Genomic DNA, 25,000 nt, shown 5'->3' with positions numbered 1-25,000 from the left:
TAATCAATACATTGCACACACAAGCAATGACTAACTCCTCCATCCATACTGGATGTTCTAGCAATGGGTAACAATGTACAGTGTGCTTTTGGACTAACGATACCGAGACAAGAAACCATCATGTATTTTTCGTGCAAAGTTCCTGCACAACTTCTCACAGTGCTTACAGAGGGACTCAATTATAAGTGCATCTCCATAGGCTTCTCAGGGAAAATAAAGTAAACTGACACTTGCTATACAGATTCAATATCATTACCCTTTAGTGTTTAAGGTACTCTAGAATATTGGCTGATGCTGAAGCAGTACATTCTGAACCAGATCTTTAAATAATACTTGGACCATAATAATTGTAATAATTACCTCGACCGGGCAAACCACATTTTTTAAAACCCAGAGGGCATACAGCTGCTTGAGCACAATGATTGACACAATAATAAATTAATTATTATTGCAGGACACCTTGTAAGTTGACACTCTTTCAATGACAGAGCAAGATAATAAGGAGATTGGGCAGGGTTTACATGTCAGGGCATCAATAGCCCTTATTCACGATAGGGGCCATGTTGGTTTTCAAATTGTCATGCAAATTAGCCATGTGTTATGCTAGGGGGCAAACATTGGAATAAAGGCAAATTGCGGAAAATCGGCATGTCGAAATATTGAATTAACATTGCTAAAAGTACATTTTAGAATTTAGAATAAAGTACCTTTTATAATAATTTTATATCTTTTGATTGCCTCTGACATTTTGACTTTCTACTTCGTTATCTGCTAATTTTTCAGTAAAAAAAATCGAAGTAACTTGTCCAAGCTTTCTGTTTTACTACTTAGGTGATAAATATTCAATGAACATGAAAAAAATCATCTGTGTGGCTAAAATGTTCGTTGTAACCTCTCGAACTTGTGTTGTTTGCCCCCTCAGAAGTGTGTAGCTAATTTGCATGATAATAGCAAATCCAACATGGTGGCTATCGTGAATAAGGTCTATTAAAAAGTGGACATAGGGTTTTTCACAAGATGGAATTGGATTACTCAATCAACGAACACAATGTTTTAGAACGAAAGAGTCATCTTTTATTAATTTTTTTGGTTCAGTTGGTTATTCAAAATCCATCTGTTCTGCAGTGAGAGCCTCTCCCTTGAGATCAGCTGGAAAAAAAAGTGAAATGAAAGGCTGATAAGATACATCACCACTAACAGAATAGCCTGCAAACACAGACGTTTTCTTGGCCGTTGTTCCTCCCTGAGGCTCCCCTCAGGGAGAGAAGCAACGGCCAGAAAATTGAAAAATATGAGAAGGTATTAAAATAGCAAGAGGCACATGGAGCTGTGTTGGCTAAAACCAAACTCGTACATCCAACAAACAAGAAAAATTCACTGTTTAGCAAGAGGCACATGGAGCTGACAGTGTTCGCTAAAACCAAGCTCATACATCCAACAAGCAAGAAAAATTCACAGTTTGGAGTTGAAATTAATAAAAATTAATGATATTATTATTATTATTATTATTATTGCTGCTCTATCAAATTTAAATTCCTTCTGAACAGTGAATTTTACAAAATGACCAAAAAAAATCAAACTGAACAAGCAGCAGTGCGACTCACCTTTTTCTGGAATTGTATGCGATTCTCCAACTTGGCAGTCTTTCAGACTTGCATTCTCTTTGATGTAAGCATGTGTACAAATAATGCTTCCCTGGATGTTGCACCTAACACAGCAGAATGCAAAAAAAGTCATTTGAAGCTTTGGCCATAGAATGCCATTGCTAGAGAAAAATACCCCCCCCCCCCTCCTATAAAAAAAAATAGAAGAAAAGAAAAATATATATTCAGACCATGTCATTGTATTTTCAGATATTCTTTAGCTCTTTCACTCCCAAAATTTAAATACTAAGTCTCCTCACTGACTGACATGCATGCATTCCTCATTGTCAATCACGGGAATTCATACATTCAAACAAAAACCTGTAGGCGATAAATTTCTTTATTCTCACCACCTTTCTGCTTGACTATGTACTGATCTTGCAAGGAGAAAATATATATCAATCACTCTTGGGAGTGTATCATAAAAGCAAGTTGATCCCTTTAAACACAAAGACGATTTGAAGAATTTTAAATGGCATGGTACCTTAACCACAATACATGTAAGTAATTAATTTTGTGCAATACAGGAATATGTCTACAAATTATTATAAGATGACGTTATCTGTCATTCTTGTTCCTGTTTCAAAATCCCCAGTCACTTTATTTGCCCTGGAAATATCTTTTACGGGTTCCATCTTGGTGTTGCTGTTTGTTGATTGGCCCATCTTGGATTATCGGTTGTGCTTGAATAGATTCAAACAAAACCAGAGCATGAGATGACCCTCTTTATAGTCCGTCTGTGTTGAAATGAAACTTTCAAGTTAACTTACCCATCTTTGATTGTAACATGATCCATGATGACCGAGTTACTGATCTTGACTCTTTCTCCGATGGTGGTGTGTTTGCCGATCACAGACTTTTTTATTGAACTTTTTTCACCGACAGATACACTCTCATCCAACATGCAGTCATTTCCCACCTGAAAACATAGTTGTATGAGATTAAAAGAGAGGAGACTGTGAGCCACATAGTAGCAGAGTGTAAGATGCTGGCCCAAAAACGTTACCGTCTATGGAGGGACGACAAAGTGGCAGCTGTCATACACTGGAAGCTCTGATTCAGATTTGAAAGGGGAGTAAAATGGTATGATCACAAGCCTCAGCCTGTGCATGAATCAGAAGCAGTCAAGTTGCTGTGGGATTTTAAGATAGACAGACCATTGAATCACAACCACTACAAACCAGATATTGTTGTTCTTGATATAAGCAGTCAAGATCATGTCTCATAATAGATGTAGCCTGCCCCTTCGACATCACAGTCAAGAACAAGGAGCAAGAGAAGGTTGAAAACTATCAAGACCTTATAAAGCAAGAAATTGGGCGTGTGTGGAACTTTCACGAAGTGAAGATTATTCCGATCATCATTGGGGCTTTGGGGACTGTGCCTAAGGGACTTTTTAAAGGTCTTGAGGCTTTAGAAATGACAAGTGCATTCAATCTGTTACAGATAGTGTGTCTGCAAGGCTCTGCAAGAATACTCAGGAAAGTGTTGGATATTTGATTGGACTGCATGGTTGATGTTAAAAGTGAAATGGTGAAGGGTTTCCCAACAGTCTGGACACCTCAGGTCTTGGAAGGAGACCAGATGACTACATGGACTTTCAGCTGACAGAGAATGCTGTTATAAATCGATAATAATAATAACAATAATAATTTAATAATAATAATAATAATAATAATAATGCATGTCAGTCATCTGGTCAAGTCCACTGTCAGATCACAACCGCGTAGCTGCATCGAACCAATTTGCCCTTCCCATACTGGGGTATCTAATGTGGACCCAGAGCTGGCCAATAGCAGAGCTTAGGCAAATTGACAGAGAAGTTCGAAAAATCCTCGTTGAGAGCGGCGGCAAACACCCCCTAGGCTCGACAGTATTACTGTACCTCCCGAGGGAAAAAGCGGGGCGCGGGCTGAAATCAGTCGAGCAAGAATACAAACTCGTCAAGATAAAGGCTGCTCTGAAAGTCTACAAGAATCTGGACCCGACCATTGCAGTTGTGAGAAAGTTTGAAGAAAGAGTAGGTGAGATGAGACACCATTCATTTTTAAAGGATAGCATGAAGTATGCAGCAGAGCTCGGTCTTGGCCTGGACCTTGAGCACCCGTCACCCTGCATCACCCAGGGGGGAGTAACAATCACAGACAAGAAGATCAAAGTTGCCTTGAAGGAAACTGTAGAAAAGCAGAATACACAGGCTGTGAGGGAAGAGAGGTGGCAAGGAAAGCTACACACAAGTAGGTGGGAGGATGTAAGTCTGAGTAAAGCAGGCTGCTTTGCTTGGCTTAAGGACTGGACGTTGTGTCCGTCTAACACCGTTGCAGGAGTGATCGAGCTCTACAAGCAACTATTGCCAACACGAATATATTACAGTCACAAGGTGCGAGCCCAACCAGCTACTGAAGTGGCATGTAGGCTATGCAGTAGATCAGCAGAAACAGTTCAGCATATTCTAGCTGGATGTCCCACCTTGGCCCAGAACAAGTACTTGGAAAGGCACAATAACGCCTTGAAGATCCTGTTCTTCGAGATCCTGAAGGACGCAAACCTTATTGACAAAGTCCCACCATGGTTCTCCCAAGTAAAACCCAAACCGGTATATGAAAACGACCAGTTTCAAGCCTACTGGGATGTCCCGCTCTATGCTGAGCACACGGAGGTGAGAGCAAACAGAATCGATGCCCGTTTTATTGACCACCAACAGGAGAAGGTGATAGCACTAGAGATGAGCTGTCCATGGATTGATAACCGAACAAGTAAGGAAGAGGAGAAGACAGCCAAGTATGCCCCCCTAAGATGGGAGATAAAGCGACAGTACCCTGGGTACGATGTGCAACAATACAACATCATTATTGACGTGCTAGGTGGATGGTCCACAGACATGGAGGAGGGAATGAGGAATTTACTCAGGTCAAGAGTGAGAACTAAAGGAGTCCTGCTAAAGATGCAGAAATCGGTCTTATCAAGCTCTCTTAATATTGCCCGCACTTTTAAAGTAATCACATAAACTTTACGAGCAATATAACACGAATTTCATTTCAGCAAAGGATATTATTGTAAAAAAAAAATGTATTATTATTATTATTATTATTTTTTTATTATTCTTTTTTTTTTTTTTTTTAATTTTAGCAATCACTTATTTTATATTTTCCCTTAGTTTAATAGATTTAAGTGGATAATACTTTTAGAAAGATATTTGTAAATAGGACTTGAACATGGTGTTTTTAAGGAGCTCCTGGGTTACGATTAACGCCCCAGGTAGCTTTAAGGTATTGACATTCAAAAGTTTCAAACTGTCATAATAACAATTTAATATTAATAATAATAATATTATCCCTCAGTCAATATGTCGGCAGTAGCAAACAAAGGTTGTTGGAAGCAGTGGCACAAGGGAATGTGTCAAAGAGAAGTGAGGTTTTTAAGGGTTTGGATGCCATGCAAGCACAAAGAAAAAGAAAGCTACTAGAGAAGCCCCTCCTTGGTCAGTTTTTCAAGGCCACAACAGATGTCAGAGAATATCACACATGGAGTTGGCTATGTAAAGGCCAGTTAAAGAAAGAGACAGACTAGAAGGCTTCAATTGATAACTCCTGCTTAAGACCAAGCCTTGAGAATGAACTTGTACATTAAAGCATGCATTGACAAGCAGAACATACCACCGACATGTAGGATATGTGGGGAGAGAGAGGAGACTGTACAGTCATATAGTAGCAGAGTGTAAGATGCTGGCCCAAAAACGTTACTGTCTATGGAGGCACGACAAAGTGGCAGCTGTCATACACTTGAGGCTCTGTTAACGATTCAGATTAGAAAGGTGAGAAAAATGGTATGATCACAAGCCTCAGCCTGTGCTTGAATCAGAAGCAGTCAAGTTGCTGTGAGATTTTAAGATACAGACAGACCATCGAATCAACCACAACAAACCAGATATTGTTGTTCTTGATAAGCCGTCAAGATCATGTCTCATAATAGATGTAGCCTGCCCCTTCGACACCAGGGTCAAGAACAAGGAATGAGGTTGAAAACTATCACGACCTTATAAGGTGATTACAATAATACTGTTTTGACTATAAACAAGGCTAAAAGTTTTTTAAGAGGTTAAAATGTTTATAAGACACCCAATGTTTTTGTCACTGTAGGTCATCTTCAGGTTAAAAGGCTATCTGCTAATTGCAAGTTTCAGAAAGTTTTATCAAGTACACGATTGCACACCGTCCTGTAACCAGGGGCGGATTTAGGGGGGGAGGGGGGGCCCCCCCTTTCAGTTCGTCGGAGATTTTTTTTTGTCAAAATATACAATAATTTTATCATTTTGTAAGCAGTCTGTTGGAGCTTTTGTTTTTTTAGCTAAAGGGTGATTTTTCGCTAATAGTATCACCAAAGTTGTGTGAATAAACTTTCAACTTACAGGCGCTAATATTATCCTTTTCGAAATGAGGAAGAAGACTGGATGCGAAATACTTGTCTACAGTCAACCTATCTTACAGAAACTGTAACAACGTAAAATCTTAATGCCTATATATATAATAATATATATATTTTGTGACTTTAGAGCGAAGAGTCAAAAACCATGCATCATTATAACCATAACTTATAATTTTATTCAATATGCAATCCTGATACATTACGTTCCAGATTGCACCAGAGTGCATGTAAGAGTACCCAAATTTTCAAAATTTTCTGGGGGGGGCATGCCCCCAGACCCCCCTTGAAAGTAGTGCCTTAAGTGCTACTGAGGCGCGCTAACGCGCACTGATTAGTATTCTTGTTCGGCCCCCACTTTCAAAAAATGCTGGATCCGCCGCTGGTAACAGTTTCACTATGGAACAATGAATTTGTTTGTTCAACTACTGTAGGTTTCCACTGTTGGATTATGAAACCGTCCAAACTCCTGTACTCGTAAAATGATGTGTAGCACAATCACCGTACCCACTTGGGGGTGACTCAGAAACATTTCCTGATTTATTCAGTTTAACGTCTTCAATAAAGCTATATTTTTGCTGAATGCTAAGGTTATCCTTGTTGATTAGCATACAGGGTGTAAAAAGGGTAAGCGACTTTCCTTTCTTGAGAAAAGAAAGGAAAAGGATAGAAAAATAGGAAAATTTTGAGTGTAACGCGTAACACAATTTTCAAATTGAAAGTCTTCAAAACCATTTTTCATAAGAGAGAACAATTATGTGGATTAACGGACAATAACCAGTGATAACACGCAGTAAATACTACATATGAGACAAATTAAAACAGTTCAAGTTTATTAAAACACATTAAAAAGATTCAAAATTCCGTAGTTTCCTTACTGTAACGCTGTGTTATGGAATTCTGGCGCTCACTAGGTTATAGTTTGAAACAAGTCTTCAATTGATATCTGTGGCTTCAAAACCATCTCAACTAAATGCTCATACCTTGTGCTTTAACATACAGAAAAATTAGTTTGAGGGATCCACTACGAATGGAGAAATCACTCCTCAAAACAGTCGCTACGCTTTTTCTGTTCCGCAATTACGCAATAATATTTTTCGAGACCACTTCTTTCAATGTTGCTCCTGCTCCAACCAAGGCGTAAGTGGGTTCCAACCAAACATTTTCTGAATGCTCACAAGTTCCACTAGCTATTTCCACAGTTTCGTAGCTTTCAGGGTCGCGAAAATATTGGCCTTTGACTGAGTCGCTACGTTTTTTTTAACATGCCGGGCCATATTGAACCTAGTCTTGAGTGCCAGTGAACATCACAAATCTACTTCGCAAAGAATCCCTGATTTCCATGTGCTTCACAAGGCTTGGTAACCTTTCCTCTATGGATATTATTGGGAAGTCCACAATGTCTTTTCAGGGGCAATTTTCAGGAAATTGAGAGAGACATCTGCTCTGACCTCAAATTGTAAAGTGGAGCAAAAAAGTGGAGCAGAAAGCCAGCGTTTAGGGTGTCAATAGAACTAAATGAGGGGATGCTATCCTCCATGTAGTGAAAGCTTTCTGTTTTTACTTTTTATTTGCCTCAAAATTGACTATCTGTATGAAAGACCACGCCTGCAAGGGGTCATGGGTAAATCAAAAATTCAGTTTTAACGGACCAAACATTAATATTTTCCGAACAATTAGACAGATATGTAAGTCTGGGTGTGAAATAAGCCAAAATAAGTGATTTTCACCCCAAAAAACACAATTTCACAATTTTTAGGTATGTTACAGAAATGGGTACCGTGATCATGCTACTCACCAAAATGATTGAGCTTAGTTAAGTATGCACCAGCTGCACGTAAAAGAATGCAAGGGGTTCACCCATATGTGACAGGCAGGTTCAGAGTTGTTACACGGGTTGGAATGTTTATCAGTTCTAGGAGCCATGGCACGGGAGTGGCAGTGATGACAATTCTAGATGTCATGTACATGGCTTCTGATAGGATGCGGAAAAAAATTAAAGATTACGCGGAAATTTTTGGCCATATTATGCGGAAACATGCGTTGATTATGCGGAAATTACACCGGATTATGCGGAAATTTAAACAAGTTGTAAAACTAATAATTAGGCCCGTCCAATGTATTTACATGCTTACGGTAAATCCGTAATCGAAATTTCAACCAATACAATCGCATTTGTGACTGAATTTTTGCCCTTTGTGATTAAGGACGGTGCCTACTATTGTTATTGCGCGTACGTTCTGCGCATCTCCAGATACTCGGATTTCCTATCGCCGATGCTTACTAATACAGGGATATTTTTGGGCGGTTTAAAACTATCCGGAGAAAATAGATCTTAGTAAGTACTCTTCGTATTCAAAAAGAAAATTGGGGGTAACCATGCATTTTTGAGAGATAATTAGGTTTCAATTTGAGAAAGAACGCCATACATTGCTTTGTATTTTAAAGCTTTTTTTGGATTTCAACAAATCTTGTTAAGATCTACATTCCCTGCATAATCACACACCGAGGCAAAAATATCTTTAATTAGTAGGCACCGTCCTTAAAATACATGGAGGAGTCACCAATTTGCGACCAGCTTTCACCGTTGAAATAAAAGGGTTAGCAGTTGGGATTTTGCCGCAACTTTTGGTAAAATAAATAAAGCGATAAAAAATTATTTTGTTTCTCGTCATGAATTTTGTTTCAATTTGGAGATAATGGAGCAAAATTGTAATACCTTTGGAGCGCGATCCATTCCCTTGATCATTGACTTAAGGTGCGTTCGATTGACCCTATTCTGGAATAAGAATACGCGGAGTGATGATTTAAAACGGTACGTCTGGCGTTTTGAAGCAACAAGGATGATAAAGGATTTTAGCACGTGTTCGGCGATTTTAATGAGAATCTTCGAAAAAACCTTCATCTTTTCCCTTACCGCTGCTACCTTTTAGTTCTTATCAGTCGCGTCATTTGCTGAAGTGTAACTGTTTCTCGTCCAATGGGAAGCATTGTAGGAACAAAAACTAGTGTCCAGGCTCATTGGCGAAAAAATGCGCGGAAACTGCTTACGATCTTTCTTACGAACTTTCATCTTGCGAACGAAATGGTGTGTCTTCTTCAATGTTAAGGAAAATAAGCGTTTCAAAACAGTCAATTTCTTTGGCTTTTATGTTTTTGAGGATGTTAAGGAGCTGCTTTGCCACTAATATCAGGTGTTTCTTCTGTTTTTTTGCGGAAAATATCGGAATTATACGGAAGATGCGGATTTCAGTGAATTATGCGGATCCGCATCGCCGCATCCTGTCAGATGCCATGCAAGTACATGATTGTACACCGTCCTGTAACAGTTTCACTATGGAACAATGAAGTTGTTTGTACAACTACTGTAGGTTTCCACTGTTGGATTATGAAACCGTCCAAAATCCTGCACTCGTAAAATGATTGAGCTTTGTAAAGTATGCATCAGCTAAAAGATACATGGGTTGGAATGTTTATCAGCTCAAGGGGTCATGGCGCGGGAGTGGCAGTGATGACAATTCTACATGTAGTGACCTTTAATTTCAGGATAATAGTGACATACCTGTGACTTGTTAACTGATGCCAAGGGGTGGAGCAATGGGATGTCTTTGGATGTCAAGGAAGGAAGCAGCTTCCATATCTAAACAGAATCACATTACTCATAATTTAATCAATATTTAATTAAGCCTTTGTTTAAAGTACATGTGGTATTTTAATTTATTCTAAAGTAATGTATCAAATATAAATTAAAATGAAGACAGCAAAATTAATGTTGAACACAAGACCTGTCTGTTTGCTTCCATATAAAGTGGAACACTGTTCGTTCGAAGACAAGTTCCCGTTTTCATGACATACGCATGACACCGGATGATGTTATTGTGGTCTATGTCTGTCAGTGTGCCACTCCACGAAGAAAGTTCTTTTGTGTACAATGTAACATCATCCTCTTGCACAAAGTCATAAATGTCTGGAAAGAGAGGATCAGACACTGAGAGGCCCTGCCAGGATGGAGGTTGTAAACGGCATGTTGCAAGTTGCAGGTTAGGGTTGCAAGTCATTGTTTCACCAAAGCTGAAACAACCCAAACCTTTACTAATGCTAACATTAGGCCTCAAAAATAATGTTTAAGCCTAAGGTTAGCTTTTTTGTAAAGGTTTGATGGGAAAACAATCACCTGCAACCCTAACCTACAACCTGCGACTTGCACTTTACACCCTCTGCTGCCAGGATGACCTGCATAGCTGTTGGTTCTGACAGTTTCACGCAAAAATGAGAGGGAAAGCAGCAAAAAGAGCAGCTATTAATTAGCTTCAAGTCCCTTTTAGTTGTTGAAATTCACCCAATGGCATGTAAGGCCTCTGGCTTGTACAAGTGAGCTTTATATACACGTGGCAGTTACTTTTCAAATTAAATATGCAATTAATTTACAAGAAATGGTGGAAAGGTGTAATGCACCCATTGCTTGGCAACAGGCAAAAGGGCAAGTGAAAAATCAGAGTCCTACAATCATGCATGGACAAAAGTTGTTGAGACACATGAAAATTACCAACTGAAGTTGAATCAACCTTTTTTTCCTTGGTGTAAATTCTCCTCCCTCCCCTCATGAAAGGTAGCCTCCCCTTCCCCCTTTTACGATGTTGGAAACAAATAAACATCCATGAAGCGTTTTGCAACATTGTTTGGGGGGGGGGGGGTGGATGGGGGGGGGGCGTGACTACAGATACAAAATACTATTCATAATTGTTAGTTCACAAGCATTAGCTTTGGTAAATTGTCTCAACACTTTTGTCCATGATTGTAGGCAGAATTTGTCTACGACTTCCGTAAACACCTGTCGGATCTGCAGGTCGGAGTTCTAAGTACATGTAGCTCAATGGGTATAGAGCCTCCCACCAGTGTTTACAGAGATCGTAGGTTCAATTCCCGCCTGTACAGGACTCTGATTTTTCACTCGCCTTTTGCATGTTGCCAAGCAACTTGCATCCTATGCAATAATTATTATTAGTATAAATACACAGGTGATTATACAAAATCGCACGCTCTCATTGGCTCACTATCTCGGATTATCAGCCGATAATCACCTCGACGGACAAAATGGCTGCCAGTAGTTGTTTTGCCACTTTAAGTGAAGATGATTTCGCGTTGAAATGTTTTTTTTTCTTCTCTTTTTTGAAATAATCACCTGTGTATTTGATCAGTAGCACAATAGACACGTACAATTGTGTAACATATATCAAAAATGCAAAATTTCTACAAATTTCTCCAAAGTCATGATAACACTTTAATTTGCACAGTAAAACACACTAAGAGCCGAAATAATTATGTTTTGCTTGGTTTTAGCTTTGTAGACAACATTTTAAGTTATACCCATGATGCTTTGCGGCCTCTTAATTTTGTAAAATATCTAGTAATCTGTTCAAATTCATATTAACACTTCGTAATTATCACAGCAAAATCGCCATTAATAGGAAACAATCATATAATCCAAAGTTTTTTGCCAAGTCAGCAATCTTAGTTTTTACCCATAATACATTGCGCATCCTAAAACTAGTACATTTTACACACTTTAGGGTAACATATCAGCTTTTTTCTGTTTTTTTCGTAGTGGGCTTTGTTGATAGCCTTTTTTTTTCCTTTTGTTCTTTTCTCCATCTTCTCATTGATTCTGCTTTATTCTCATGCTCCATTGTGTCCATTGAAAACCATCCATCTGGCGTAACGAACGTGACCCAACCCGAAGGGACATTTGCATTTAAAACACGTGCTTTTCTTGAGGTTTTCACGGCTATTTTTGGAGTTGTTACGTAACAAACAGCTTCTGGAACCTTCTTGGGAGGTTACCAAGGGCACATGTTGATGTTTCATGGAAGGAATTGCCCGAAATCATGGCGAAATGGTCATGTTGTTTCGCTGTCTTTCTCGCGAGAAAATCCTACATGTAATAGGAGACTCATGGAGAAGCGTTTCACAAGGCTTAAGATTTAGAAAAACTCTTCTTGCGAGCTACCTACTTTATATTTTAACGTGGAAATGCTCATGAACGTTCGTTTTGAGATGAGATTCAAATGTGGCGGCAATTCGAAGGTTTTAGATCCATTGCGGGCATTTGGGAAGAGTTTGACTTTCGTTGATGCTTTTAATGGCATATCAAACCATGGAGCGTTTCACAAGGCTTCAGATTCAGACTTTTTCTTATTGCGTTGGAGCGAATGGTCCTAGATTGTTCATATTTTCAGGAAAGAGTCCCCAGAAAGTGAGAACGCCGTCTGCGGTGGTATTTTTATTTTTCACCTCGTTTTTGTAACTTGTCTGGCAACCTTAATTTTAACTGCAGAAGTTCAGAGCAGTATCGTGACGCCCTAACTACGAGGTACTTTTTTGGAATTTTAACCATACAGATTCTAGTTTTAGAAAAGTTGAGTTATTAGGTTGAAAGTATGTTTGGTCCTTGTAATTTTAAGATTTTTCCAAACGATAATGGGCGTTTTGGTCTAGATATATTTTTTATCGAACAACATTTCATCTGGGTAAATGTTACGCGTGACGGCCATATTTTTAATCAATTTTGTCAAACAAAAATTTCGCCAAAAATAAGAGTGCAGTGAATATTCACGAAACTTTGCATATTTATTGACAAACATGTTACCCTTATTTGTGTGAAATCTTACAAATGTACGGCTTATAATAAAGAAGATATTTGGGAAGGAGTTTGTGTCACTCTGATTGTACACATGTAATGTGCTACTGATCATTTATACTAAAACAATTATTCGCCTCAGGCTCAGTGATTATTGACTTCGTCTCGGTGAATATTCACCGATAATCACTTCGCCTTCGGCGAATAATTGTTAAATGTAGAAAAACTGTGGCCAAAGTTAAGTTTTTCACTTTGAAGTGTAATTTCATTCTATGGCTTTTAAAATTATTAATTTTTGTGCAACATGCAAGAGGTTATGCAGTTCTAGATTTTGTTGTGATTACTTCATTTTGAAGAAAAAAAATGTCAGTTATGATAATGACAAGACAATGCAATGCTACTAATTAAAAGTTGTTTACCAGTATTTACAATTTACAATAAAATCACCTATTTTGCTGCTAACAGATTCCCTAAAATTTCCTTCCATCTCAGCAGAACCAGTCATCACACTTTTCACTTTCTTGGGCTTCTGAAACTGTTTATTCACCAGATAGGGAATGAGTTCCCCCTTTATTGACCTGATTGATCTAAAAGATGAGGTCAAGATCGCAGTTTATTTACATTGTAAGGTAATGAAAGAAAAAAAAAAAATCTCCACTCACCACAGTATGCGACAGTATTATTTTTTTGCCCTTTCTTCCATCAAAGCAATGTACAAAACCATTATTGATTTCATAACTGGGGTTTTGGGTATTCCAATGATCAACTGAAGGTGTTTGCAAAATTAAATTGGAATCTGTCAAGGGTGATTCTACTTGCCAAGACTTACATTATTCCAGATAATAACACCACTTTTGAATAATTATTTATTTTACAGTATAGTTGCCTGTAGACATGCACCAAGTCAACCAGTAATAACTCTTACTAAAAAAATTGTTTAAGGCACCCATCCATAAGCTACATGTAATACATGTTATTGTAAGTCATCCTCTTCTTCAACACCAGAACTACATGTACTATTATATTCTAAAGGGATACGATTAATTTTTTGTTTGAAAACCCTTCAGATTTTATGAACATTAAAGCTTTTGACATATGATAAGCCTTGGAAGCAGCGTCAATCTAGATCCTTGATTGCTTACAGTAGATGTAGAAGACTAACAAGAAACTGTACTCTTACTTATTTTCTGCTAAGTAGTCCACTACCCATTTTTTGATAATATATAAGTGGGCATCCATCAGATTTTTCACAATATTAATACAAGGATATCTGCGAAAAAAACAAATAGACAATAATTTTTACAGCAATACTTAGCATAAGAACACAACAATATTGTCAGTAGGCAAAATTTACAACAAATTAATTACAAGTTGAATTCTGGAATTTGTGGACATTTACAAATTAAAGTAATGTGACAGTCATACATTGTGCTTTCATTAATTTTGTGCAGAGAAACCAAGCTATTGAGGGATAAAAAATAAGAATTGTCTATTGATAAGGCTGGCTCTTTGCGCAGGTACTGAAAATTTAAAGGCAGGCAATTATAGAAAGAAGATGAATCTGAACACTTACTGTTAGGAACAATAATGTAGCTACATGTTTACTTTTTTATGAAGGAGGAACACCTGAAAGCCTGCAGTAGGTAAAACCTCTCACGGTTAGGCAAAGTTTATTTAGAGCACCAACCAGAAAATATATTCTTAGACTTTCTTTCACCCATCACCATCATCAGGTGTAGCTGGTACATGTATCTTCAAGCCATTTCCCCTTCCAACCGAGATATTAATACCATAGAGGACAAACCATAACACAGGGAACCCCATGCCCTTGTGAATAATGTGTCTGTTTTTTTTTAAAAGTCCACAAAGATCAAAGGGTTGTGAGACAGGACCTACATGTACCATTTATTGTCTTTACTATCTGTCAGTGAGAAGACTAGCCAGAGAGTCTAATCAGTTGCAGTCATGTCATTACAAAGGCAGCACTTTCTCCTCAGTTACAGTGTATTTAAAGACATGTACTGAGTGTTGGTCCAGTTGTCTGATGCTCAACCAACTGAGAGAACCGATTGGCTGTCAAATTACTTTTAATATTTCCCTACAATCCGTGGTTGTCCTCTCACTGCAAAACCATCTCTGCTCTGAGCACTTATTAGCATTCCTTAATGTAGTTGGTGACTTATATCCAGCCCTAAACAACCCTCAGCCCCCAAAAATCTTGAATTTTGCAGATCATGTAGAAGAAAATGAATATTAGAGGATTTAATTAACTAAGCTTCTTTGGTAAAGAAAGCAAGATGTTTGCCAAGGTTACCCATTGACCCCCGAGAGTGAGCCCGTATACATTACACATAGATTTTACTCTCACCAATGGGGGTGTCCTAGGGCATTTGAGGTGTAAATGGGTTAATTTTTCCATTAATTTTGTCGCTGTCTACAAAACACAATTAAAATGAACTTGGCCAACACTTAGCCAACTTGGCCCAAAAAGGGATGGCCCATTCAATGTACAAATAGGGAAAAAAGACTATAGAGCGTTTTCACATGACGTCACGGCGGCCATGTTGGTGTTCCAAAACAAAGGAATGGCAGCCATGATGGTGTACCAAACTAATCCTCCAGGAATTGAACTCTATTTTTATGCAAATATTTTCTTTTGTTTCAGTAATCCAATATGGTTCTGGTCATGTGAGTGAAAACGCTCTATTGTCTTCTTGGTAAAAAAAAAAAACTACTTGTTTTCACAGATGCTCAGAGTCCCCCTTTCCTAATTAAAAAATTATTATGGGCAATTAATCTAACCTTGGTCAATACTAATTAAAGAAAAGTCACTGCACAGTGTGAAATTATGTCTTCAGATGTTAATGATTCTTTGTCTTTTTTTTTTTCATTCAAAGAAAAAAATCAGTCTTGCTTGACCTACCTTTTTAAAAGAGGTTTTCTAATCACTAAGGTTTCATCCAGATCAGCTTCATTTGAAAAAAATAAAATTCTGTTCTCTTTTGGATCTATACTAATGTAATCCAGTTGACCTAAAAATGAACATACAGAGAGAAATTATTGTGAGGGAGTAAAACATTCTCTCTTTAATAAGAGTGGCACTTACCTGTAGAATTTACTCTTGTCTAACACCAGACAATATTACAATGTTTTTTACTTATCGATGGGGGGGCAGCTACTGTAAGGAGTGAAAGAAAAGGTCAACAACATCAATGTCCAGTTACGCCCAGTCACCACAAACGCGGATATTTTTAAATCCGCAACTGTTTCTTTCTGGATTAAAAAATATTCCCATCCACATGTAGCGCATTCAAATTGAATTTGCCTATCCACACGTATCCAGGTTCACTCTAGTACTCAAGAGTTCACAAGGAAAAATAAGGCATAATTGAACTGTACAGTGTTGATAGCTACATGTAGATTTAACTGCACACACATGATAACACTTGAGATAAGTCCAAGAATTAAAGAAAAATATTTAAAGGAACTGGGCTCAATTTCGTTATGTCATACAGATAAGGGAATTTGTGGATTTAGCATCACACAGTTCCAGATTCATAGCGGATTAAAAAATATCCACTCTGGAGAGCGTATTAAAAGTCCGGATATGCCAGCATATTCGCTGGATATGTGTGGACAGAAGGCATATTCAGACAAAAAAAGTAGCAGATTAAAAAATATCCAGGTACAGTGTACGACTGTGGACTGGGCCTTACTGTCCCCTTTACACGGTAACACTGACAGTATAGATTACAATACATATTTTAATGAATGCAATGGGTGTGCTGTGGTTCAAATATTTTTCCTGGTTCAAAATCTTTTAAACAGATGGCCGTGATATATTTAGAAAACAATACAGTGTACTGTACCTGTTGTAACAGTTTTCTTTTCGACTTTTGGATTAGCAGCAGCTTCCCTATCAGCACTAGTCTGCGGAACAGGTGCTAGCAAAGCACTTAAGCTTGCGTCATGGTTACGGTGAATATCAGCAAGATGGTGAAGAGCAACATCAGTCACTAAATCACAGCTCACAACAAAAACATCTTTCTGCAAGATATGTGTACACAGATAGATTGATCTCTTAAGACAAACTCTGTTTTACTACCCTAATAACATGGGTCACAAATATTACTCTTTAATTTTGGCGCCAAATTTCAGCATTAATTTATAATCTCGCATGTGAAATTACTACAATGTTGCCACGGCAACTTTTCATATAGTGCCAAAATGGCGTCCACGTTTGAAAATTAAGGTAAGAGTACCGGTAATTTGTCACCCATGATATTAATAGCTAATCAAATGGCATACTCGTGAAATTATGGAATAATTTCACTTACGTTTTGTCCAAAATCAAATAATTTCCCTCACTTATAAAGGCTTGGGAAATTACTTGAATTTGGACAAAATGAGTGTGAAATTATTCTCTAATTTCACTCATCACCATTTGATTACCCATACTAATACTTCACCGCTTCACACATTGCTGATAACAAAAAAGTTTAACACGGTGAATACAAACAAAAACAAAGAAATTATAAGCAAAAGATGAAATGACTTCTGTACATGTAATTCAAAAAGAAATGAAGGCTAAAATGATTTCAACTTTAAGCCATACTAATCACAGATATAACAATAATGACTTTCAAACAACTATTACTCATCAGTGTTTATGTTGAAATCCTTTAACACATTGACTCCTGGGAGTGAGACTTTCTGATTTTACTCTGTCTAACGCCAGACAATTTTGATTTTACTCTTACGCCAGATGATTTTTATTTTTACTCATCAACTGGTGATGTCTAAGGTTGCCTGAGGAGTCAGTGGGTTAATACTGTAACGTGATTTCACTGCGAGCATTCATCATTGTCTTGATCAGTACTCTGGGAGGCGCGGTGGCCTCATGGTTAGAGTGTTCGACTCCGGATCGAGTGGTCCGGGTTTGGGTCCTGGCTGGGGACATTGTGTTGTGTTCTTGGGCAAGACACTTAACTCTCACAGTGCCTCTCTCCACCCAGGTGTGTAAATGAGTACCGGCAAAATGCTGGGGGTAACCCTGCAATGGACTAGCATACCATCCTGGGGGGAGTAGAAATACTCCTTGTCGCTTCATGCTCATGAAACCGGAGATAAGTGCTAGCCTGATGGGCCTTCTGGCTCGTAAGCAGAGACTTTTTCCTTTTTTTTTATTAGTACTGTATTATCTGAATGACACTTGGTAAATTTATGGTAATTTTTTTTCTATCTAATTTTAGTTAGTTAGCAAGTATGTACAGCCACACCAGATGGATTTAAATACTTGAGTGATTGCAGGACAGTCAACTCTCCTGGGCCCAGTTGCTAGAAAGATGATTAACTTAATCCAGGGTTATTGTAAACTTTTGTTTCATGTTTTCACCTTTTTGGTGAAAGTTTCTTTTGCCTATTTTTGTTCTTCAAGATTGACTTCTTCAAATGTAAAGTTCCGCCGAAATCAGCCTTGAACAGCATGTGGGAGTAGAGAAATAAATTCCTTAGATGATTTTTAATCTGCGATTAGCGCTAATCAGCTTTTGAACAACCGGGCCCTGGATAATCCAGGCGGACTCCACATTTTGGACCGTATCTCAAGATTACAGTCTGAAATCTCCTGATTAATCACCGAATTTTGTCATAATTAAATTTTTTTACAGAGAATCGACTTTCACAACAATAAAATTCAAACAGTTTTTGTTGTTTGATTTATTTTAACATCGATAATAACAAAATTCAAACGTTTTATATAGTCTGCTATTGATGAATTGTAATTTAAGCAATAGAGCGATTTTCAATTGAGTGTTGTAAAACCAAAACCAAAGTAATTACTTTGGCCAATCAAAAAGGATGGAGACAATCCAGTAAACCACTCAAAACTCCAAGTAATTACACATAGCCGACACAAAGCGCGGGAAAATGTGCACGCACAAGTGACGATTGGTTTTGGTTTCACTTCTGATTGGTTGAAAAACTGGCGCGAGAACTTTGAACCAATCATTAAATGAAGTAATAATAAACCAAAGCAACTCGCTAATTACTTTCGACACTCAATTGAAAAACACCCTAATGTGATTAGTCCAATAACATTTTTTTGCGTGTTTTTTTACTTTTTGCCTTGGTTGCATGAGGTCTTGTGTACCAGGGTACTTGTGTCAAATTGCACAAATTGAAGATGTCGATTGATTTTACTTCACTCTCGAGGGAGTTTTTAGCTAGAACTTTTAGCTTTTGGTGTCCAACTTGTAAAGACAAAATTAATGTATAGTACATTGTAACTGAAAAAATAATTGTCAAGATTCCCAATTTAAATATCATATGTCAAACAGAGTCAACGAGTATTTTTTGCGTAAAAGACACAATGTGATGTCAACAGAAATGAGGTCACAATCGTCATGACGTCATCGCATCCCTATCAATTCTCAAAATTTGAGGACTTTGAGGGTCAAAGGCCCTTTAATTGGCAGTAATTTTTTTCCACATTTGTTCTTTGGTCAAACAAAATCACTAACACATGGATCTCAGAGTAGCCTATATTTATTTGAAATCAGAAGAGGTACACACCTCGATTTTGTCTTTGATGTGCCTCAGAGCGCCTGCGGTTCCCATGTCTTCGTCGTCAGGAATGGTAACGAAGTCTAATTTAAGTTTTTGATTACAAACATTTGGCAAAATTTGATGAAACTGTGTAACTGCTGAATCCAGAACTACGATTATTATTTCTGCAAAATGAAAACGAAAAAATTAATTTGCACGTGATAAATTAAAGAGTTCAGAATAGTTGCTGTCGGAATTCCTCATTCAAAAGACAAGTAAGTAGAGTAAGCTTTATAGTTAGCCAACATGGCGTCAGAAAACAAGAAAAACCTTCTTTAGGAAAACTATGGTAAAATCTATAAATTGCTTACCTTCAAATCCCGCTTTCTCAAGAAAGTTGATAGGATACCAAATCACAGGTAAATTACCAACAGGCAACAATGCTTTGGGAATTCTTTCAGTCAAAGGCGACATTCGGGAGCCAGTTCCCGCGGCCATAATAACTGCCTGAAATTTGACCATTTCACCTAAATTCTCTGTTAATAAACCATTTTCAAAGACAAGAATGATTATTATCTATTTCCCACTTCCTTCCACATCGTCCGCCATTTTCTTTTGTCATTTGCCAGGCTGCACAGCAATTTCTGAATTTGTACTCAGTCCACGCCGTCCACGGCTACCTCTGCAAACCTTCACAAAGTCGCATGCCAGGTAACTTACACAGTTTCACCATGGAGTAAAAAGGTAAGTATTTATAAAACCGATAACAACATCGGTAATATATGGGCGGCCGTCACCGCCAAAAATACGAAGTATGTCAAAGGAATATAGCAATGTCAATTGGTTCATTGGCGCAGTGCAGAAGAGACTAAATGAGTTAGAAATGATGCAGCCTAAATACAAGTACTCGTGTTGCCTTTTGTCAAATGGTTCACTCAAAAAGTAAACGAACTAGGAAGATATTAAATTGTCTAGTCATTTCTGTTAAAACGGAAGAGACTAACTAAAACCGTTCTATGGAAATAAAGATCGGTTCATCTTCCAAACACGAACTGGTATAGTGTGTCACCAAACGGTCCGGTGTGATGTTAATAAATGGCTTATCTTAACTTGACGTGGTTCAGTCCATCGATGTTCAGTGTAATATGAATCGCTTTAACGAAAGGTCAATTGATTTAGTGTAATTACAAATGCTTTATCGGAACAACAAATGACTCATATGGTATGTATATAAATCCACCTAACATGAAGTGGTTTATGCGAAGGACAAATGGTTTACCTTGATGTGAAAGGAATTAAAGAAAAAAAAAACACAAGTGGTTCAAAGTATCGGCAAATGATTCAATGTAATCTGAAACGGTTTAACAAACGGACGATTGAATTAGCGTAATCACAAATGGCCCAGCAAAACAACAAATGGTCTGAAAAGAACTCAAATCCTACAGTCCACTAAAGAAACGGATCGAACTAAATATGAAATGGTTTATGCAAAGGAAAAATGGTTTTCCCTGATGCGAAATGAAGTAGAGATCAAAGTGCCACTGTCGTTTCTCGTGGATATGAAAGTTTCCGCGATTGTTTAAAATTGGCAGGCTGAAGTTTTCTTTATGTGTGATATAACAGCTGGATAATTGTGTAACATCACGGGGGGCTCTCATATGCAACTCGATACCCAAAATAATGCAGAGAATGTGAGGTGAGGTGATCATGATCCCCTTTGCTGGAATTCAACCCTGTAAAATAAGTCTACCATTTCTCCAATAGGCATAAGATTACTCTTTGACACATCCTCTATAAAGAGCTGTACCATGTGTTCAAAGTTGCTAGTACAGATGACAGGGAAATTTTGAATAAGTTCTGATTTTTGTTGCCAGGTCATATTGTTGATGTCATCAGGTTAGGCAAGTAGAGCAGATCCATTCAGTATTTATTAACACTTTGTGCCAGTTATAGACCGAATGCATAAATGGCGGCCAAAAACATATACTTTTGTTTATGTGCTAATTAGCCTCACTAACCTCGTTTGCATGGACAAAATGCAAAAGAAAGGTTGCTTGAGAGTGAGCCTGGTGAGTCTAATTAGCATATAAACAAAAGAATACATTTTTGGCCGCCATTTATGCATTCAGTCAATACATTCCTCCAACAACCTTTGCGAATATTTATCACTATATTTGATTCTGTTACACTTAGGGCGCTTTCCATTTGGCAGAACTGACCGGCCAAACCAGACATTTGGAAGGACTAACTTTATACCGCCTTCAAATTGACTCTCTTCTAGGATGATACACAATCCTCCGGAAGACAATGATACGAGGGGTTATCATGCAAGTGTAATATGGAAGGGTCCAAATCCGCGATAGGGGACTAAATCCGTTAGGGGATTTAGTCACCCGGGGTCCAAATTCGCTAGGAGGGTGGCGCCGGTCCGTCTTTTCACATTCTCTTGCAAAATCTACATCTATCGCCGAATAGACGTCATGTAGACCTACATCTATCGAGAGCTTTATGACCATGAGAATCCGGAAACGTTTCGGATTCGTGTGCACGGGCAAATTCGATTTGAATACGCTACGTGTGGATGGAAATATTTTTCAATCTGGGATACGTGTGGACGGGGCCTTAGTTGGAAGAGAAAACCGTTTGGAAATTTATTGGTGTGTTTTTTGCTCCATTTTTAACTGATATTTTCAACACATGAATTCAAACCAAGATCCATTAGCCGGCCAAGCTCCACGAACGAATTTCTACTCAAACACTTTCTCAGCAACCGAGACTCCCGTTGACCTTGAAATTTCCTAAGATATTTCCCTGGTAGCACCATTAACTCAAAAGAGAATCTCACTGGCATAGAAACGCACTATGCAGTCAAAACATTAGTCAGTTTTGGACCCAGTCAGCAGTTTGCATTTTGTACCTAGTTTGCATTTTAAACCCAATCTGCAATCTGGAAACTGCAGTCTGTAGTCGGGTCTGTAGTCTGCATTTTATACTGACCGGTAGGTTATCTTATTTCAAAGATCAAAGAAATAACGACGTCTCCTCCTCTAACACCAGGTAAATGCTCAAACCATTTTTCATGACACCTTTGATTACAACACGTTATCTTTAAACGTAGTACTACTTAACGCGCGTCTGGCATTTTTTCACTGTTTTGGATCAGTCGCTCTCTAAAATGCACATCCCAATTTCTTTTTGTTTAAGTTGTAGCGGCATCGCTTGAATTACGACGCATGTAACAATAAACGCCATTCGCATACAAATAAGTGGCTGGGTATATCCTGCAGTTTAGCTTTTCCCCCCTTTCTACAAAGGTGAAATGGTGTGACATGAATGGACCTTGAATGATTGCTTCGAACATTTCACCTCAGTGCGCATATTTCCTCTTCGGTTTAGCCAGCGATATGTCAGTTCCTGCTCAGGAACAGCTTCGGAAACACGATCACTTTATGATGTTGTCCTTAACGCATTTAGCTCAATGTAAGATATTTATGACTTTCGATTTGCTGGCTGACTATCTCCAATTCTTCCAGCTATTAAGAACCAGTGATTTCCATTGTTTGGTTCTTCACTGGTCAACTTCTGACTTCAATTACTGAGGCGGTTTCTCGAAGCTTCTGTCCTTTGACTTCTTGGGGCCTTGCCCAACGTAAAAAGCACTGAAAAAGCACGGTGACACACGCTTTCACTGGCGACAAATGTCTGATTGGTCGACGCCTTGCCATGTGACTTCAATAGGGCTGCCATCGGGTATATTAAAATCAGATCTCCCTCGATAAAAAATACTCTTTTTCAGGCCAGTAAAACCGACGAATGTTTTGACTACATAGTGCGTTTCTATGCCACGAAGCGAGATTCTCCTTTGAGTCAACGGTGCTACCAGGGAAATATCTTAGGAAACTTTCCTAAGATATTTCCCTGGTAGCACCGTTGAAATGATTTCAAGGTCAACGTGAGTCTCGGTTGCTGTGACTGTTTGATCATGAGTGGAAATTCGTTCTTGGAGCTTGGCCGGCTAATGGATATACATCTTGGTTTGAATTCGTGTGTTGAAATATTTTAAAAATGGAGCAAAAAAGATAGCAATAAATTTCCAAACGGTTTTCTCTTCCGACTAAATAGTTACATACTGTTTTCGCGTGGGTCCGCGTCCAACAGAAAATGCGAAGATTTCTGGTGTGTTTTCAAAATTAAGTTGTTAAAATTGCCATTCAAGCGATCCATAGAGGCAAATATATTAAGACTGACGAAAAAAAGCAATGCAAGAGGTCTCTGAAAGTTTAGAAATGTATTTCAGTTGCTCAAAAATAATTCTAAAGGGAATTTAGTTGCAATATTAACCGATATCATACTTAACATGTCATTGCACCTCATGTTGGGTACACTACAAGGAAACCTTTTAGTTGCAATTACATTTTGCCATAGTCGTTCCAAGCAAAATGAAAATTGTTTGCTAATCTCCAATATATAGCCAAAGCGACAATATTCAAAGTTGAAAATTTTATTCAGGAATCCCGCTTGCAAGCAGGGAGGGTTTTACTGAATTAAAATACTACTACAGCTAATAATACGCTTTCATCACGTTGTAGGGGGTTAATTCTCGACCTATTCTAAAGTTTTAGAATCCACATCAAATTGAACGTATTTTCCTTTAATCGAGAAAAATCCGTGGAAAGGACGCCTTGCCTGAGAGTCTTTCTTCACTTAAAAAATATTCTGAATTGTCAGGAAACGGTGGAACCGTTGATTCTCTTGGATTTTCCCGACATATATAAAATATATCGTCAGAATCCTTTGTAATTGTGTTACTGGAACACGGAGAGTGCTTTTTCGCATCGCTATTTTAAGGGCTGGCGGCAAGGTACATCTTACTATTTTATACCGTTCCTTTAATTATTAACTTAACGCCCTCAGATGATGACATGATTCCGTGAAATCTCACGCCTCAAACGATTTGCGATGATATATTAAAGGAATACAATGGGAATGAAATGTTGCAAAGAACTGTGTTGTGATTATCCATCCTGATTGGCTAATTAGATTGAACTTCCGGTTACGCTGGAGTGACAAATTTGCATAAAGATCCCCACCAAAACTCGTGGATATATCCACGAGTAAAAAAACAAATGGTTTGGGGCGACCACAAACGAACACAGCAGCAAATACACAGTTTTGCGGCTCCGAAAAAAAATGGCCAAATAAATTCAACATAAAAGAGTTGTGATGTTGGGGTTTTTAATAAAACAATTATTCTACTCGGGCTTGCTGGACATGAAATGATCATAACCAACTCGGCGCTACGCGCCTCGTTGGTTATATATATCATTTCATATCCAGCGCGCCCTCGTAGAATAATTGTTAAATATATATTCCAAATTTTGTTCAGGAATGGAAGGCCTTTTTGGGACGACAAATTAAAGGATAACAAGTTCAATTAACTTGTTTACTTTGATGTCTTTTTTAAATCGTTATTTTTCTTTTGTGTTGGCTGGCGGAGTCATCTTTGAGCCAACCGCTGTGTGCGGCAACGAACTGGAGCTCCTACCAAAATACAAGCTGCTTTCGCGCCAAATTTTAAGTAGTTGATGTCCGATCTTGACGTCAGACCCCACATGGACTGTGCCATTTCAGATTTCACATGGGTTAAATCGTTTGTGCGCGTTTGTGGTCGTCCCAAACCATTTGTTTTTTCTCTACTTCATTTCGCATCAGGGAAAACCATTTTTCCTTTGCATAAACCATTTCATATTTA

General features: G+C 38.2%; 2 protein-coding genes and 1 pseudogene across 5 annotated transcripts in view; 2 read left to right on the top strand and 1 right to left on the bottom strand.

Moving 5' to 3' along the window:
- The window catches only part of LOC138024989 (1-acylglycerol-3-phosphate O-acyltransferase ABHD5 pseudogene), a 2,847-nt pseudogene extending 2,613 nt beyond the window's left edge, over positions 1–234 (top strand).
- Positions 235–1,051: 817 nt separating this feature from the next.
- Positions 1,052–25,000, bottom strand: part of LOC138024987 (translation initiation factor eIF2B subunit gamma-like) — a 48,279-nt gene continuing 24,330 nt past the window's right edge. Inside the window, exons 1-11 of one of the 2 annotated variants that reach the window (XM_068872199.1) lie at positions 19,620–19,879; positions 19,276–19,433; positions 16,572–16,749; positions 15,626–15,734; positions 13,883–13,972; positions 13,150–13,289; positions 9,851–10,032; positions 9,628–9,705; positions 2,414–2,562; positions 1,605–1,708; positions 1,052–1,149 (exon numbers count right to left, since the gene is read on the bottom strand). In XM_068872199.1, coding sequence (XP_068728300.1) covers positions 1,100–1,149; positions 1,605–1,708; positions 2,414–2,562; positions 9,628–9,705; positions 9,851–10,032; positions 13,150–13,289; positions 13,883–13,972; positions 15,626–15,734; positions 16,572–16,749; positions 19,276–19,433; positions 19,620–19,770 — 1,389 coding nt within the window. In that variant the 5' untranslated portion in view covers positions 19,771–19,879 and the 3' untranslated portion in view covers positions 1,052–1,099. Of the gene's footprint in view, positions 1,150–1,604; positions 1,709–2,413; positions 2,563–9,627; positions 9,706–9,850; positions 10,033–13,149; positions 13,290–13,882; positions 13,973–15,625; positions 15,735–16,571; positions 16,750–19,275; positions 19,434–19,619; positions 19,880–25,000 lie in introns of those variants that run through there. The other variant, XM_068872201.1, reaches the window with a different exon arrangement.
- LOC138024986 (uncharacterized) overlaps positions 22,088–25,000 on the top strand; it is a 17,834-nt gene continuing 14,921 nt past the window's right edge. For all 3 annotated transcript variants that reach the window (XR_011127112.1, XM_068872197.1, XM_068872196.1), the window contains exon 1: positions 22,088–22,305. The gene's annotated coding sequence lies outside the window, so the exon portion shown is untranslated. The remainder of the gene's footprint in view (positions 22,306–25,000) is intronic.

The sequence above is a fragment of the Montipora capricornis genome, chromosome 11 (assembly GCF_036669925.1).
Source record: "Montipora capricornis isolate CH-2021 chromosome 11, ASM3666992v2, whole genome shotgun sequence".
NCBI classification, from domain to species: Eukaryota; Metazoa; Cnidaria; class Anthozoa; order Scleractinia; family Acroporidae; genus Montipora; species Montipora capricornis.
Note: the sequence above shows the minus strand (reverse complement) of the source record. Positions and strands in the feature narration are given on the sequence as shown.